At 45.7% G+C, this 19,281-nt stretch overlaps 1 protein-coding gene across 2 annotated transcripts in view; it reads right to left on the reverse strand.

The window, feature by feature from the left end:
- Positions 1-19,281, reverse strand: part of Snx29 (sorting nexin 29) — a 626,724-nt gene that overhangs the window by 17,576 nt on the left and 589,867 nt on the right. For both annotated transcript variants that reach the window (XM_023704394.1, XM_023704393.1), the window contains one exon: positions 9,978-10,117. In XM_023704394.1, coding sequence (XP_023560162.1) covers positions 9,978-10,117 — 140 coding nt within the window. The remainder of the gene's footprint in view (positions 1-9,977; positions 10,118-19,281) is intronic.

A 19,281-nucleotide genomic window follows, 5' to 3' on the forward strand; every position in this document is an offset into this window, starting at 1 on the left:
AGGGGGAGTAGCTGAGGCTTTCCCCCACCCTTCTTTCTGGGCCAGCTCAAACACCATGGGGACATTAGATAAATGAGGGCCAAAAGCACACTGACTAGGAAAGGCAGAGCTGAAAATGGATGCTGAACAGGTATTTAAGATGCCTTTTCCTGAATGGGATCAAAGCCCTCAGAAATTCTGTAACCTTCCCATTTTTCTGTAACCTTCCTGTTTTTCAGCCATTTAGGCAACCTTTATTTAGTTCAGGTATTAATCCCAAAAGGAGGCAATGAGTAGGACCTTGGACAGTGCCAGACAGCCACCACATAGCTGATCTCATCACCAGAGACCAGTGCAGGGACAGGCTCCTTCCCCAGAAAGCCTCCTCAGGAAAGGCAGATGGTCAGAGGAGCGTGATGATATTCAGGCTTCATTCTCTCAGGGCCCACAGGAGACCCATAGTTAAGGGTGCTCTGTTACTGCTTTACCTTCAGGTCATGTGCACAGTCATAGAGGCCTGTAAGCCCTAAGAATTCAGCTGTGCTCTCTGCTCCCCCATATCCAAGCTGTGATACTCATGCCTGGTCACTTCATTCTCTGTGGTTCATTCTGCTCACCTGAATAGGAAACAGTAACACCAGTGTCAAGGGGAAGAAAAATGAACTTCATTCATGTAGGTAATGCTGGCCTAACACCTGGCTGGCCTAAGTAAACATGGGGCTCTTTACCCCCTTTCCTTCTTGGCCACAGAATGCCAAGTGTACAGCTGCTTTTCCAAGACCCAACCAGCTAGCTGCTGAGTCCAGGGCAGGGTATTGTGATTATGGCACCCGGTTCAAGGTACCCCCACATCAGAACAAAATGGCCCATAAAACAAGAGCAGCCAGTCCTTCAGCCTTAGAAGGACTACTCAGTCCACAATCTGGCTTATTCAGAGAGGCCCTGCCTGTCAGCAGGTAGGCCCGTCCCCATGGGAGGTGTCTCCACTTCTCTTCTGCTGCCCTTGATGATTTGTGGCATTCTCCCCACTGACAAGGGTGACAAAGATGCCACCACAATTGTGTTGCACTACCGCTCCAGTGGATCCTGTGCCAACTTGGCAGCGAAGGAGGACAGCTTGCCATGCTTAATGCTCGGGGACTAGGTGTTAATTTGCAGTGCTTTCACACTGAGGAGGCTTCTTTGGGAAACACTACTTTCCTTGTGATCCTGACATAGTTTTCTCCCAGCTTTCCTACCTTCCCTTCGCCCTTCTTTGCTGGCTCTCTCCCTGGCTCCCATCCATCCTTGTCACATCTTTTTAAATCTCCCCTCTTTCTCTGGGCACCTTCACCTCTAATACCTCAGTGGTTCATGCAAGACAGCCATTCTCATGTGAGTATCTGGAATGTCTTCCATAAAGATTTTCCAAATTCCTAAAAGGGGGCTCTTTGGGCTTTTTGATGGTGATGTCAAATCTTTTTGATTCCCCTCAGGAAATCAGAAGTTATTCTTAAAGTATTTCTAACATGCTTCACTCGCTGTTATGGAAACTTAAAGATGATCTGTGTACAAGTACAAAGTAAAAAAGTACAAAGTTTGGCAGGCTTTACAAAAAACTAACCCAGAGCAAGTATCCAAGCACTGGAAAACACCAGGGAGCAGAGCCTGGGGCAGCTGGAACAAGCATGTGGCACATGCACCTCCTGGCAAGGCTAACAGCACTACAAGAGTCATGTCTGCAGAACTTGTTCCTGTTATCTGGCTCTCATAAAGTCTCCTATGCACATAAATGTGTTGGTGTTCACTGCATCTTCAAGCATGACTCACTGTTTGCAGCAGACAGAACCACGAGCACACACTTTGATCTTGGCACCAGCTCACACTGATGCTTAGTTACATCGTGACCAGTGCTCTCCTACGCTCCTGTCATTCCTGCCAACCTCGACCTTCACCTCCATCTCTGCTGTACTGCACTTCCCACTGGATTTCATCAAACCAGGAACACTGACAATTATCCCTGATACATTGCAGGTGAATTACAATGCTTATTCCCAATTTCGTGATTGATTTTTCTGAACATCTGAAATTTAGAAAAGTGCACGTTTCCTTAGAAACTCCAGGAATTGCTGCCTGATGCCAGCTCAGAAGATGCAATCTTAGGAAACATTCAAGCTTCTCCCTTCCTTCCTCTCCTTACCTGGCCCCAGGCCTGCTTCTAAGACCTCACAGAGGCCAGTTTCTAAATCCAGCCTCTTTTCCCTGTCCCCCCTAACTTTCATCCATTCAGAAATATGGCTGCTCCTCTGGTCCCTCACCCCCAAATGATGATAAAGCTGCCCTACCATTGTGCTGTGAGGATGACATGGGGAGGCCCCCAAACTATGACTTTACAGATCTACTCTCTTCCTGGCATAATTTTCTGAAAGCTCAGATGGAGCTCAAACCTGTAAAGGTTCCTATGCTTAGACAGACCAAGACAGACACTCCCTGAGGACCTACCTCTCGAAGCCAGCCTTCATCCCCACATACCCAATCACAGGGGCTTCCTGCACTTTGTAGCAGATCTGCGCATCTGGAAAGAATGGCTGCCCTTTTGTATTCACTGTCAAAATCCGGGAGATCAAACTGGTGTAAGAGGGTGGGAGTTCCTGTTATCTGCCTACATTAAAAATGCACATGCCTGCCACCACAGTGGCTTCTTGAAATCAGTACTACAGAGCTACCTGCCCAAATGCACCTCCACTGAGAAGTTCCAGCAGTACCATCAGAGGTAGGAAGACCTACAAGCCTCTTGCATGGTTAGGTGAGGCCATGGTGAAATCAATCATGAGACAGCCACAACAGAGGATACTATGCAGCTTTCAGAAGAAGTGAACCAACTCCATCCAATGGAAACAGGATGCTGCAGAGTTCAGTGGTGTGTAGTTTAGTTTCATTTTGACTTAACATTTGGCTAATGATGCACAGGTGTACACCCTGGATGCAACATCTCCTTCCTCATCTCTAACTTTATGGAGCACCACAAGTTTCCCCCAAATATAAGCTCACCTCACCAAAAGGCCTGCTCTCCCCACCCCCAGGCCCCTTTCTGCTGGCTGAATCAGTTACACACCCATGATGCTTGCTACATGTAAGGTGCTGTCTGTGCACTCAAGGAACCCTCATGAGATGGCTGCCATCGCCCCCACTGAACAGGGCCCAGGAGAGAACAATAACTTGTTTACACTCACAGAGCTATCTGGTGACAGCTGGGATGTAACTGAGGGTGGTCTGGTATCTTGACCAGACAGTCTGCAAATTCTTACTGAATATGTGAAGGGGTGAGATTTCTGCCTTATAACTGTGGCCCATGAGGACCGAGCCCAGGTCCTATTCACTTGGGTAATGAATGCGCTTTCTGGCATCTCTTCTTAGCCCAGGGCCTCTGAACCAGTAGGTGAATGTTCATTTGAAGATGGAGGCTGCCTCCTACCTCAAGTCAAACCCTGACTGAGGTGGACATACCTGCAGCTGCCCAGCCTGGTAAGGTGCTTGGAGTGAAACAGAAGCACTCTACTCTCTCTCACCTAACAACTAGTCCCCAGTGACTTCCAGAGTCGATCACTCTCCACCCTGCTCAAGTCAGCAACTCCTACCTGGACCCTGCAGAAATCTCTGCCTTGCCCCTCTCCAATTCTATTCTATAACCATGTCCACAGTGAAGTTTCCAAACATCACCAGGTCATGGCACATTCCCCTGCTCTGCACCCTCCTGTAGCGTGCCAGCTCAGCTAGAATGGATGCTAAAGTCATTTCCCTCTAGGGCCCTACCTGATCCAGTCCAATGACTGCTCCAGTTTCATTCCCCTTCTCCCTCCATGGTGCCATATTGGCCTCTGACACACTAGACTTGCTAGTGTGATTTCAGTGATTTGGGGATGCCTAGAGTCAGGGAAGCTATCTGAATGAGAGGCTGTCCCCTTGTCCTTTTCAAAAAGAATGATTCATTTTGGTCTTCCTGGGCAGGAACCCTTCAGACCCAGAAGGCCTACACCCTAGGGACTGTATCTCTTAACAGCAGCCCCAGAAATAGCCAGGCCAGGTGGCTGGAGGTGATAAAGTGGCATTTTTACATGTCATCTTTTTAAGCAAGGAGAAGGCTGTGGGTCCCCCAGAGGGGCATTTGGGGAATGAACATCCCAAGAATGAGGCTGTTTCCTGCAGGGGGCCCTGGACCCAGATGGTAGAGCTGCTATCCTGGCACAAACTCTCTGCTGCCCGATGGCTGCTTCTTCTAGTATAGGTCATGAATTAGTCTGTCTACACTGGGGGATCCTGGGTTGGTAAGAAAGGATGGAAAGGCTGCCTTTCAGAATGATTCCACTTGTAATCGCTACTGATCATGAGTATCTACTATATACTACATTATGTAAATGCCTCCATTCCAAGGCAGCACAATGGATCCTGAGCCTGCCTGCAACTTTCTCCTGGAAGGAGAAAACTACCAACTTTTCCTAAATTCCAGGATTTGTTGTTTTGTCTCTAAAGGCGGATGGATGGATGGATGGATGGATGGATGGATGGATGGATGGAGAGTGAGACACATGTCTATAGGGTTTCTGCTAAGATTTGCTCCTCCACTGGTTCTCCTTAAGTGGCAGCCGGTGTAAATTAGTCACTGTGCTAATAAGCACTCTTAAAGAGACAATCACATTTAATACCTGAGCAAACACCACATATGGATGTGATGACTTATGGGCTGATCATCCTTTTTAGTTGCAGAGCCAGGGACCACTACTGACCCCTAAGCCTATACGCTTTCCAGTTGGCTACAAGGTCTTAGCCCCTCTGCCTTGGAGGCCAGGCAGCTGATGTGAATGTGCAAATACCAAGGGAGAGATGCAGGAGGGAGCATGTGGACAGGTGCCCAGCTGGGGCACACTTCTCCACTGTGTGACACTCACATGTATGCTTATTTGCAAGTACTACCTACCCTGGGACAACTGGCCACTCCTGCTTCCCTTTCTGGCACTTGAGCAAATCCTAGAATCATGACACCCTGAAAGTTCTCATCAGTCCCCCAAAACAATGTGACACCCATCACAGACACTGTCATTCCTGTTAGCATGAAAGGTCTCAATTTGGGCTCTGGGGGTCCCTGGCAGTGTATAGGTCAGGATATTTCATCCCTCTTCCAAACTTGACTGGTACACTGGCAAAACAGGATGGTTTACATTTCAGCAATAAATGTATTTAGCAACCTTAAATGTAGTAGCAGATGGGGGTAGGATGGAGATGGGGAAATTGTGGGCCACATTTTCTGTTGAAAATCCATTTGGAAATTTTTGCTGTGACCCACATTATTCTGCCTTCTACCCCCAACTTTTTCCCTTCAAGGAACATGATGATTTCCCAAGGATAAAATATTCTGCAGAAAGACATTTAATAATGTGCTAAATGACAGCACAGTAAAGCACAGAAGCCTTTACTGATTTGCAGACCAGCCCCAGACTGGATTCTTGGGAGTCCAGCTTCCCTTTATATTGTCACCTGACCATTCCCTTGGGATCTGCTCGCTTCTTCAATGTATAGTGTTCCTCAAAGTCTACCTTTTCCCCAATTTGCATGGGGAAAGAAGAATGTAAACACCATGGAACTTCAAAAAGAAAAAGAATACTGGGGACCTGCCATTCATTTCTGTTACAATTTGTATCTAGTTGTCTCCCTCAAAGCCTAGTGAGATCATAGGTTGGGCTTTTCAGAAGTAACTAGATCTAGATTATATGATGCTAAGATTAAGGGTGTGATGTTGGGATTAAGAATGCCTTATCTTGGGTATGAGTGGCACCAATCAAAAGGCATGTAGCCTCAAATGGAATAAAAGGGAAAGGTAGGCTTGCTGAGGGTGCATCTACTGCTGCCTTTTCTGCTTTGCTGCTTTTGGCCTAGACTGCTTTGCCATGATCTGTGTCTCTTCTGTGATGCCCCTCTGCCATGAAGCTAGCCAACTATAAATCTTGAACTTTAGTTGTTGGATATTTTGTCTTACCAACAATAAAAACAAGACAGGGGTAAACTCTGGTACCCTATGGGTCACACTGATACACGCAGTCCAAAGCAGAAAGGAAATGCCCTATTTCCCACTATCCCACTTTCTAACTCACAGAATTAGCAAGAACACTTACAGGAGGGTGAGGTGTGGGAAGAGAAACATTCAACCTGCTGATTCCTTGAGGCTCAGATTTGCACAGATGGCAGACTCATTAGAAGTCACAATGCCCCTTGCAGAACACAGTGAAATACTGACATGGCATAAAATGCAAAAGTATGTGTAAAAGCAGATTATGTCTAATACTGGACTGCAGGATGCATAAACCTGAAAGTTTCAAGGCATATTTATGAGGAAAATATAAGCAAATTCTACCCGCTGGCCCTGATCTTCCCTACTCACCTCCCCTCTCATTAGAGTCCCACAGTTAGAACAGCATTAGAGATTAATAGTGGACTGACAGGACAGACACAGATAGACAGACAGACAGACAGACAGACAGACAGACAGACAGACACACACACACACACACACACACACACACACACACAATGGAAAGGAAATGGCACATGGATAATAGGGAGTGTCCTCGAATCCTGAACCAAGACAAGTGAGGCAGGTACTTCAAGTGACTGATACCACCTAAATATTATGAAAATCAGCCCAAAAGCCTCAGCACATGGCTGGGAAGGCAAGCTCAGTGTCCAGGGGACAACAGGAGTCAGAATACAGAGTAATCACTGACTGCATCAGAGTGGAGTGGAGAGGGGTGATGGGAGTGATCAATTCTGATTGTTCAAGAGAAGACTGGTGTCTGGATTTTTTATATGATGCCTCCTAATTTATTTTATTTTATTTTTTTTTTTATGTAGGCAACTACTTCAATTAAAGAACACAAACAAGTATGGAAGCTTCACTGTCCTGGCCATACAAAACAAGTGAGAGGATCATAGTTAGGAAACCCTCTATAGACTGAGAGTTTCCCAACTATGTCGCTAAATCTGGGCACAGGCCCTACAAAGACAGGCTCCAGGTATGCTGGGTGGATGCTCTGGGATTGGCCAAATGACTTTTCTAGATTTTGTTTTTCTCATCAAATATGGAGATTCAGTGCCCACTTCTAAAAGGCTTTGAAATACAGCAGATGAGTTGGGACCCCTGGTGAGTGCTCCACAAATGGCAGCATTGCCTTAGGAAGCAAGTGCACTGAAGTTAGGGACCAATGCCCGTCCTCTGTAGGATCCTGAAGCAATATTTGAAAGAACCAAGGAAAATCTTAGAAGAATTATGCTTTGCAGGACTTTTTTCCATAGCCAACAGATCTTTCTCTTTGAACTGGAGATTTCTGCAGCTAGTTCTATAGGGGAGAAGCCAGTCCCGCTGTGTTCTGTAGGCACACAGACAGGAGACCGTCACATGGAGGCTCACCAATATGGGCGGGGCTTCGCTGCAGCCCATCTCTCCTTATCCCCAAACCAGACAGCCTACCAATTTCAATTTATAATCTCATCCTGCTCAAAAAAGAAAAAGATAGGAAAGGTAGCTTACTTTGGAATTATGAAGAAAGCCAAGGAAATAAAGCTGTTTAATTTCAACTGGATATTGAACAATGGTCAGTGGAAATTCTGGTCATATTTTGTCCTTTGCCACAACGTCCTATAGAAAGTCCTTTTTTAAAAAGAGTCCATAAATGTGAACCTTATGTTCTCTATTACCACAAAAGGTCTCTCTTGCTCAGCACTAATGAGTGGTAACTGGCACAGAGGCCAATGTCCTACATGGGGCATTGCGCTCTTAGATTTATTCTTAGAATGGGCCATCATAGTGGCAACTCACTATGTATTTTTTATCAGAGAATCCAGTGAACATATCTGTGACTCAATTTAATTCCCAAAAACCATCATAGGTAGTGTGGGGTGGGGGAGGCCACCTGTAAGAGGGGAGGGAGAACTCTTGTATGTACCAGGGCAACCTTTCTGAAACATTTAAACAAAAAGCCCTTACAAACCAAATACCCAGGAAAAATGAAATTACAGTGTTCCCAATGGTGTCTTCTACATGGGGAACCAAATTCATCTCTTTTATCACTGCAGCAAAATATAATTATGTCCTCTCACCAAACTCCTAAAGTAATTAGGGAAACATAATCATGTTGGGTACAATAAAAGGACCTAAGCAGATAAGAGAGGCCTCCACCAATGTCTGACTGCAAGTTCAACTTGGAATTGCTGGTAGTATCCTACAGAAAGAAGCCTAGTTTTGATTTAAAACAGTATCTATGGAATGAACCAGACCCCTGCCCCCCACATGTGCCATTTAAACAACCAAAGTGAAAGGAATTTTGTGTGTGTGTGCGTGCGTGTGTGCTAAGAATCAAACTCAGGACCTTTTGCGCTTGCCAGGCAGGTCTTGTGCCACTGCACTCTATTCCCCAGATCAGAAATCTTATGTTCTTCCAGTAAACCACAGATCCAGACCAATGCTTTTCAATGATGAGTCCTGCTGTGGCATAGATCTGAAGTCCCCCAAATGATTCATGTTTTCAGAGGTGGGACTTTTGGAAGATGAATGGGTCGTGGAGATGCTATATTTGTGAATGGATCAATCTGCTGATGAGCTCACAACTGAATGTGCTGCTAGAAGATGGGGTCCAGCTGGGGGAAGGGTTGCTCTATCTCTGCGTCTGTCTGTCTGTCTCTGTCTCTCCTTCCTGGCCTTCACAAGTTGGGCAGCTTTTCGCTGCCATGCTGTCTCTGCCTTGGAGGCAGCTGCCACAGACACCCCTGGAACTGTGAGATAAAACAAACCCTTTCTCTTTTATGTTGTGTATGCTAGGTATTTGGTCTCAGAAAAACAAAAAAAAAAAAAAAAAAAAAAAAAAAAATTAAAAAAAAAAAAAAAAAAAAAACCTGCCTAACACAAGTCTGAGACCATCCTTGAGATGCGCCATGTTTTTCTATAGATTTCCACACTCTGGGCTTCCATGACAATAACATCTTTAAATAATACCATTACCCTCTGAGGCACTTGAAGAATATTTAAAAAAAAAACAAGCAGAGGTTTGTTATTGTGGTTTCCCTAATTGCAGGGATGTGAATATCTCAGGCTAGGAACACAGCATACTGGTTAGCCATCAGGTGGTGACATCAAAGTGACCACTACCTTTCCCTGGGCATTACCCAAACAGATGTTTCCCAGGGACAGGACCAAAGAAAGTGGGTAGATGCAGTCAGTGAAGAATGAACCATTACAGTGCAGGGCAGGGGCAAAGGAATCTGTCATACACAGCAAGCAGAGGGCTGGTGACAGAAAAACACCAGCATCTGCCATGTTCATGGACAATTTGGAACTAATAACTTTCTAAAAGCATAGCATGTAAATTTATTTAATTTTTTAATTTTTTTAAGGGCAAAAAATTTGGACTTCATTTTAAGCATCCTTATATTTAGTAATACGAATATGGAAATGATGTAAGTTGATAGCACTGGGAGTCTGAGAGTTTTTCCTAGGGTCCATCATCCAATCTTAGGAAACACTGGTAGACTATTTTCATTTTGGGACACCTGGGCTCTGAACAGAAAATGAATCTTTGATTAAGATCCATAAAAACAGGAAGCCAAGGAGACTGGGCATGGTGGTACACGCTGTAATCCCAGCTTTGGGAGGCTATAAACAGATGGATCATTATGAGTCCAATGTAGTAGTAAGACCCTGAATACCTTGTAGACCCTTCCCTAAAAAGTACAAAAAAAAAAAAAAAAAAAGGAAGCCATGGATTTCTGAAATCACTCATGAACCTCAAATCAATAATGCTTACCTACAGACTAAAGGGACGGCCAAGCACTAGGCTAAGCATAGCTGTCAGCTCTGGGGATACCCAAGCCACAGTTCTTGGGATACCACAGAAAGCCACTTCCCCTAAATCCCAGAGATCTGAAAAGCAGTGCCTGGAGGTCCCTGAGGAGCATGCTCACATGACAGTACTCACACGAAGAAAGGCACCAGCTGTACCAGAGTCTCCTTCTTGGGGCTGGCAGCAAACTCAGGCACCATCTGAATGACTTTGTTCATGACACTGCGCAGGTAACTCTGGAGCTGCTTTCTCCGTTCCTCTACGAACTTGGCATCCTGAGAACACAGACAGAACATGTGTGTTTAGTCTGACTTCCCCAGTCATTCAAGAATGAACCCACAGCATGTGCAGTAACCACTCAGCTTCATCCAGACAGCGTCAACACCCCAACCAATCTCCATGGCTTCATGCATGCTACTGGACTTAGCAAAGGGAAAGATGTGCAAGAGGCTACCACTATTAATAAGTGAGGGAAAGCAGGTGTATACTGACACATGGTGAACTATCATAGCAAATGAATGAACAGGTGAGACTGTAAATTCTAAGGTACCAGTGTGGTAAAGAGGGCCAGGGCTAGAAAGATGAACATAGAGTCACTGCTGTATTTTTCTCAGAATTCACAGGCCGGTGAGGAAGATATAAATAAATCCAGTGATCACACAGGTAAACATATAATTAATATTATTTTTTATTGTTTATTTTTTAATTTTTTTTCATAATTTCATTGAGAAACAAACAGCAATGAGAGAACTTCAAACCAAATTGGCAGGACAGTTTCAACAATTAACACATTGCATACATTCTTCCTAGTGGTTAATTGCTGTACAAGATGCGGACATGATATTTCACTTACAAACACCATTAGAACAAATCCCTCTATTCATCAAGAGAATGCAACTATATATCCATCCCAGCCACTTTGAATACACAGATACAAAATGGACATTCATCTGTATCCCCTTCCCCTTTTAAGTTCTGTTATTTGAATATTATAGATGTGTAAACTCAGCAAAATATCCTAAAAGATAAACATATAATTATTAATCATACTGTCACCCTCAAGAGCATGTGGTTAATTTTTCCTTCCCAGTTTTTCAATTACAAGTCAGTAATGACTGATTAAGAAAGATTTTATTAACAAGCAAACAATTGCCACCTTTTCTTGAGAGATGGGACATGTGATGGAGACATGGTTCCTGGCAGGGCTGATCCTGGCTGGGGCTAGGAATGCGTGCACAGGCTCCACCACAAAACACTGAGAGCCCAATGCTCCAGACCCCCTTACTCATTCCCAGGTCCCACTCCACCCGTGTAGGCTGGCCTTCGTAAGCATGGCTGGCTACATGGGTGTGTGACCTGTGATGTCACAGAGTCTGTTCTTGGACCTGTGTGATAATCTGCTGCCCCACCTTGAAAACCTCACCAGTTGTAGAACCAGGTGCCCTACAAAAGTGACACCTCTAAGCAAAGATGGGCAGTAAGCACATGAAGACATGGGATGCTCAGTGAAACTGGAATTTCAAGCAAACACAAACAAATGTGTTTTGAGCAGAAATACATCCCATAAAGAAAAGCCTGCCCATGCAGTACTGGCACACACTTATACTTATATAAAGAATTATTGGTTGTTTTCTGAAATGCAAATTTCACTGGACATCCTTCATCATTTCTGGCAAGCCATCTCTGAGTATCAGGTGCAAGGAAGAATAAGGGAACATCTACCTTTAGCAAAGGTCCCTTTGGGCTACTCCAGTCACCTCATGAGGAGTTGCTTCACAGGGATCTTCCTTCAGAGGGGAGGCAGCCTTGAAAGTACCATGAGCCACTCCACTATTATTGCCAGTGCAGTAGCAGACCAGGGCTAAAATCTCACGCAGTTTGTCAGGGGGTAGGCTAGGTGGGAGCAAGTGGAAACACCTGGCCAAGAGAGTGGAAGGTTCCCCAGTCCAACCAGAGCCACTGGGGTTCTATTTACTAGGTCTGAAGGCCAGGTTCTGGTCCTTGATCTGTCATTAAGCAATTAGATGTTCTTCCTTGGGAAGGTGGGTAATGTGCCAGGTTAGTGTTGAATGGAGCTAATCAGGCTCAGTTTTAATCTGCTTAAGAAACCCTTAAGGACAGCTGAAGAGGCTCTCCTGCAGGAAGACATGGAAGGAGCTCATCAGCCTCAAAATAACTGGAGAAGATTTTCCTTTTCCTTTTCTTTTCTTTTTTTTTTTTTTTTTGGAAGTGATGCTCAAAATACAGAGCCAGAATAGATGAGAGATGGTCCCTTGTGCTGAGCTATAATGGCTAGGCTACACAGAGCCCAAAGAAGGAGCACCCAAACTGAGGCTAGATGAGTCTAATCTACCCATTGTCACTCTAGTGTTGCCTCATCCTGCCCAGGTCCCACAGGTAAAAGCAACTTAGTAGAGATAAAGGTTACCCCTAGAGGAAATGTCCAGTGCCATTCCTCACAATGGCTACTCCGGAAGCCTGTGCCAGTTCTGAGGTCATCCAGAGTGGCAGCAAACTCAGTTCCACAAACAGGCAATTGTTATCTGAACTACTGGGAGTAAGCAGCAGCATCCTAATTTATGCTCAGTGCTCCATGCCCTGAGCCCTCCCCACACTGTGTCCTTACAATTTGCCTGAGGCTCAGGTGGGGGGAACCTGCTCAAGTCTCAGGGGCAGTGGGGCAGGGACTCAGGCTGAGTACCACCAGGGAGCAATCATAACTCCCTTGAACCGGAAGTCTTCAGAGCATAGAAGGGAAATCTAAGGCTTCCTCTATAGCAACTGCCCCAAATGAGGACTCTGGTCAGGGAAATCCCACTCTCAGGTGGCTTTATCAGGTGCCATCTCCCATGTGAACAGAACGACGCCCGGAGAGACACTGTTCCCTGCCTCTCCATAGGCTCCTCAGCCTGAACCTCTACACACAACTCAGGGGGGTTAGCCTGAGGCATGTGAGAGACCTCAGACAAATTTGAGGAAGGCTATGTTCTTTCCTGTGACTGTGTTTTAATTATGAAACATTTAAATATGCCAAGACAGACACATGAATGTAAGTAATCCTTTATCTAATAAAGTCAGGCCCTTCCCATACTTGCTTCATTATTTTTACCTTTTTGCAAAGGTAATTAAAGATGTTTAACAGCCATAATGGTATTTCTTAAGCACTTCAGTGTATATTTCTAAATAATTGGAACATTTTCCCATTTAACAATACCATTATTACTTCTAACAAAATTAATGCTAACGCTTGGTGCTATCTAATAGCAAGTCCATATTTATGAGTGTTTGAGTTTTCAGATGAGGCTGCTGCTTCTGGTATTTTTACAGAGGGGTAGCAGCACATCCCAAGAAGCTGGTAACTCATCAGTAGGTTGATGTGACACAGCTCAGAATAGAGTCTCAGGAGGCTCAGTCCAGTTCAGACTAAATGTGACCCACAGGGTACATTTTGTTTGGGGATAGTGATGTTTAATATGCATTAGAACCCGTATTCCTGGCTTCCCTTTACTAAGCAGCAGCCCTGCAGGTGTACAGTAGTTCAGCAGCAGAGGTCCTCCTGGCTGGAAGCACAGTGCCACCACCCTTCCCGGGCTGCTCCCTTCAGTCCCAACCCTGCCTGACTTCATGAATCTGCGTTTTCAGCCCCTCGCTGACACCACGTACACAGGCAGTATGACTGGCCGGGGCCCAGCAAACATACCTAAGAGGCCATATTGTGTTCAATTCACATCACAAAATGACATTTCCTAAGGTTGTCAGAGAGAGTACAGCATCAGTTCTCAGTTCTAGGGGCATGTGCCTGAGCCACCTGGAGGCCTGAGTTTACCATCTGTGAAGGGAAAATAAAGTAGTGCCCCTCATTTGTGATAGACCAGGCTAAGCACCCAGTCACGGGCACACCCTGGAAAAGGTGCTGATGATTCATGGTTGTTTAGCTGGCTCCTTTTCCTTAAAGACTGTACATGTGTAGAATGGGGTAGGGTAGGTGTGAGCAAGTGCAAGGATCTTATAACCCCCATGCACTCAGGGAAGCTTGCTAAGAGAAGGACCAGGTTTGTAGGAGGGATGGAGAAGGTTCTGCTCAGAGGATGCCACTGCTTCAGCTGGCTCTAGGAACAAAGGTACACATCCATTAGGCAATCTGAGAAGCTGCCCTGAGAGTGAAGGATCTACAATAGCAAAATGGAAGGAATAGCAAAATGTAAAAAAGAACTTCCTAAGCAGAAGGTTAGGGTGCTGGAGCAACAGAGGGAAGGGCTATGGGCTGGGCTTCCTGGTTTCATGGCTTAAGATAGAAATATTAGCATGAATCTCCTCATGCACAGCTTGGTAGATCAAAAGAAAAAAACCCAAAGGGGAGCTGGCAGCCAGAGGCATTCAGCAGGGTGATAACTGGGAAGGAGGCTGCAGCAGCTTTGGTAGAGATCTTTCAAAAATCTCATGCCACTCTCCCACTTGGAATTTATCATTGAGTCTTCATAAATTGTTCACCTCTCAAGACACACATCTCGAGACACACACTGACAGCATGGCTTGTCAGAACTTTTGTGATGTAGCTCAGCCTGCTTTGCAGACCCAACCTCCTGTACTTCCAACACTATTGATGCTTCACTGTTCCTGAGTTTCCTGGGATCCTGTACAGTCTCCAGATATCTTCAGCCTTTGCCCTGACTGTTGCCTCGGGTGAAATGCCTTGCTATAGAGGTCTTGGCTTCTATGCCACTGTCTCCAAGAAGCCTGCTGGACCCAACACCTAAGGTCATCCAGACCCTCTCTGGCCCAGCCTGCTCATGTTTCTTCAGGACACTCACCGCAACCTGGAATATTCTCACTCCTTCACCTCGTGCTTCTTACTCCCATCTCTCCTACTAAGTACACTGTAAATTCCACACAGGCTTGGACATTACCTGTCTGGTTCTCTACTTTATCACAGAAGCCTAACACAGTGCCTGAGGATTGAAAAATGCTTGATAAAGCAAACACTTCTTGAAAGAACAAATAAATGTGGAGTGTGGATTTAAAAGAGGCAAGTCAGGCCACCAGGGAGAATGATTTGGAGGCTACTGCCAAGGCCCGGATGAGAGAGAGCAAAGGCCCTGATGGAGGGCAGAGAGGCACAGGGCAGATGAGCAGGTTGTAAGTGAAGTGGTCCCTCAGAGATCTGTGTGTCACAGACAGCATCCAGGAGATAAACGTCATGTAAGGGCCTGTCCCACTGGAAGGACAAACCCTTGAAGGGACCTGAGGTTACTTGTGAGTTTTCCATTTGAACTCCTGGGGAGGCAGCCAAAACGCAGATTATAAGTGATGGGACTGGACATAAGCCCAGGATGTGGAATCTGCCAGCCTCCTCTGCTGGTTGCTGAATGAGCCCTTGCTGTGCTGGCTCTGCCATCATTTTGTGTAGCATTCTTATCATAACACCATTGTCAATTACAGTATTAATTAAGATCTATTAATATGCAACACTGGAAGGGAGTCTACCTTAAAACATAACACTCAGGACTTCTTACTCACTTACTTACATATGTATTTGGTATCAGGAATCAAACTCAGAACCTTGCACTTGCCAAGCAGGCACTGTGCCACTGAGCTCTATTCCCAGCCTGCAGGACTTTTAAAATGGGAGTACTTTTTTCCCTGCAGGAAAGGTTTATCTTAAGCTGCAGAAAAGTAAAGATACCATCAACTTAAGAATAGTTATTCTACAGCCAACACAATGTTGTGAATAAGGCCCTATCCGACAATTCCCCACCCTGTCCCTGGTAAGTTCACCACCACTGGTGCTCTACTTTCCAGTAGGACCTTCCCTAGGGAGGGATTGCCCTAAACGTGAGTGGCTGGAAACACAAGAGGGGGCTGGGTTTCCAGAGTTCCTTTCTGTTTTTCTCTAAGAACACCATAGAATTTTATAAAATAAATAGAAGGTCTAGTCCATCAGGGGCAACAAGCAGTTCAGCCCTGTCGAGAGATAGCTGCTCAACAGCCAGCTGCTCTTACAGCTTATCAGTGGCTGGAAGATTACAAAACTTCGATTGACTCCCTAAGGTGGAAGCACTGGAGTCCTCCAGCTGTGAGACAGCATTCAATGTCCACTGTGATGAGAATGGCTCACCAACTCTATTTCTGCTTCCTGGGCACAGAGGAAAAATTTCCTGGCATGTCTTGCAACTACATGGGAGTTACAGCCAGGTTCTGACCCATGTCAGGCACCAGGAATAAATCAAGCTACACCCAGGCCTAGCTACACGTCTCTCTTTTTCTCTTTCGCTTCCTCTGGGAGTGTGGAGGCCACATGAGGAGATGGTAGGACCATACAAAAAAAGGACAGCCACTAAGTCACCTGATCTACACTGGACCATGATGTAAGAAATTAACTTGTGCAGTAAGCCACTGAGTTTCAGGTTTATGCTGCATGCTGGTTACAGACACTTGTATCACCTATGCTAGCTCCCAATCAGCTCACTCTTTGCTGCATACCTGTGCGTGTCCAAAGTGCTGTGGCTTGAAAGAAGGCATCCTGGTAAAGAGATGTGTCCCTGTCCTCAAGCAGCCCAGTTCTAGGACAGACAACAAGCAAATACAGGAGTTCCTGATGATAACTGTGTGGGGAAGATGGCCTTGGCCTGGCTGATGAGGAAAGAAAGGCACCAGAGAAGGTGACTCCAAATGGGAAGTCTGAAGAATAAAGGAAAGAAACTAAGAAGCACAGAGACCTGTAAGGAAACTGCTGTGGTCCTCCAGGGAGGAGAAGCTGGTGGTGTGGCCCAGACAGGAAACTGGGGAGGCAAGTGAAATGGATGAACAAATCCGAGTCTGTTTTCGACCTAACAGCCTAGGTAGGACTTGTTAATGGCTGGAATCATTCATCTGATCACTCAACTCTGCAATGACTGACCGTTAGCTTATTCATTCATCAGAATTTCTCTGGTGGCCCACTGAGAGCTAAGCTCTGAAAATAAAAAATAACCTGGGTCCTGCCTTTGAGGAGCTTATCGTCAGCTGGGGAACACAGACAAATCAACCATTACAAAACAACATGATGAAGCTATGATATATGTTTGCTAAAGATATATGCCTGGTCTACTGTCGGAGAATATTACAGCAGGGGTGACAGAGCTCACAGAGGGATGTATCACACAATCATCACCACAGTAGCAGAAGTATGAACAGTGAGGTGGCAGCAACAGGAGGAGCAGTTGCTGCAATGAACTTTTAGCTGGTATTTCGTCTACCAGGCAGTGGGCTAAATATCCTGACACATTATGTACCTTTTTATTTCGTTCTCAGCAGCACAGTGAGGTGGCAGCTTTTCAGTATTCCCACTTCAGCAGGAGAAAAATGAGACTCAAAGAAATTAAGAACCACATGCTCAGAAGCACAACTACTTATGAGTAAGAGTGGAACAGGAGTTGGCTTAGGAACCCAGAAGCCTGAGTCTTTTACACTGCCCCAACATAGGTAGAGGAAGGTGTTTCAAGCAGGGAAACCAGAAATAACATTCTGAAGACCACAGTTTGTGAGGAACTGTAGGATTCGGGAATAGCGGAGCTGGCATGCAGAGCTAGAAGTGGAAAACTGAGACAGTCCTGGGACCCATGTTACAGAGTCTGGACTCCACCCTCAAGGTGACTAGTATTTTTAAGCAAGACAGTGACAATAAGTATTCCCTTTCTATGATACTGAAAACATTTCTGATACTTCTGTTTATTTTTTTCTTTAGACAGGGTTTCATTATGTAGTTCAGGCTGGCCTTGAACTTACTATGTTAGCCCAGGTGGCCTCAAACTTGCAGCAATCTTCCTGCCTTTGCCTCCTAAGTGCTTTAATACAGGCATGTGCCAACACGCCTGGCATGCACGCTTCTGTTTTTAGAATCCTCTCCATTTGGTTTCTGGAGTACTAAAGCCTAGCTTCCTTCTTTCAAGCATTAGCCAGCTGGGAGGTGAGGCTGCAGTTATTCTAAATTGCAGGCCCAATTCTGCCATCCTAAGATGCAAAGAACGAACTGAAATCCTCTGCAAACACATGCAAACCCATGCACTTTGCTTTATTATAGGGTTAATGCCTGGGTTCACAACATCAAGGCCTGATGGTTGTTTATAGGGAAACCATTACACAATTGTTAATTGGAAACTGAGGAGAGAAATTCCTGTTATTGCCACTTTAAAAAACTCTCAATGGAGACATCTGAGCAACAACAGCTGGCCATAATGGGCCCTCTATAGCTGCCTTCCAAACACTATCCAGCCCCTTTTATGTTTCTGATCAGGTATTTTTGGCAAAGCTGCATGAGACAGCCTCACCTGGAATACTTAGAGAAAACAATGAAACTGCAAACATGGGAAAGGAAACTGCCCTAGTCTTTGCAAGGGACTGGACTCCAGATGCTTGTACAGGGGGCTGGTGTTCACACTCAGGAGAGCCAGACGGGTGAGTGATGACCTGATGGTGATCTAAGATCTTGTGCTGGTTTACTGAACTTCTTTCTAGTGATCATCAGCTATAACATACCAGGCATGGAGACATGGCAATGATGTGAGCTCTTTGCAGAGCAGTTTTGCTAGGGCAGGGCAGGGTATGGCTCTGAAGTATCCTGGGTGGGATTTTTCTTTCATAAGCTTCTATAGAGGCCCATTAACTTAGAAGAAAAGTCACTGCTCATTCTGAAGGGACAAGGAAAACTTAAGGCCAGAATTATTGTCCCCATTTGACAGCTGTGAAAACTGAGGCACAGAGGGAAGAAGTACCCTGCCCTTCAACCAGGATTCAAACTCAGGTGGTAAGCTGCTGTTGGCAAATTATTTGGAACAAAGAGCAGTTACATTTGGGCTGAACCCAAGCTGACCCTACTTTTAAAAACATCCCTGGCTCCGGATCCTGAATAGACTCAGAGCGCAGGCCCGCAGGCCCAGCGAGTGAGTGAGACAACCCAGCGCCTGCAGGATCCTGAATAGACCCAGAGCCTGAATAGACCCAGAGCGCAGGCCCAGCGAGTGAGTGAGACCACCGGGGCCCTCCGGATCCTGAATAGACCCAGAGCGCAGGCCCAGGCGAGTGAGTGAGACAACCCAGGGCCTTCCAGATTCTGAATAGATCCAGAGCACAGGCCCTGCGAGTGAGTGAGATGACCGAGGGCCTGCGGGATCCTGAATAGACCCAGAGCGCAGGCCCAGCGAGTGAGTGAGACGAACGGAACCCGGGGATCCTCATTTGACCCAGTCTGCAGGCCCAGCACAGACTGCAGCAAAACTCACTGCAAAGAGACTAGAGGCAAGACCCACCCAGCTGATTCAGGAGCAGAACATCTTCCCAGAGAGACACAAAGGGTTCAATTCTAACGGCTGCAGCAGAAAGAAGTGGAGCACAGCAGCCAGATCCAAACAACACCCACCTGGAGGAATCCGAACTTCATAGATCCAGACCTGGTGCTAAGGTA

Source organism: Octodon degus, unplaced genomic scaffold, assembly GCF_000260255.1.
Source record: "Octodon degus isolate 3935 unplaced genomic scaffold, OctDeg1.0 scaffold00195, whole genome shotgun sequence".
Classification (NCBI taxonomy): Eukaryota; Metazoa; Chordata; class Mammalia; order Rodentia; family Octodontidae; genus Octodon; species Octodon degus.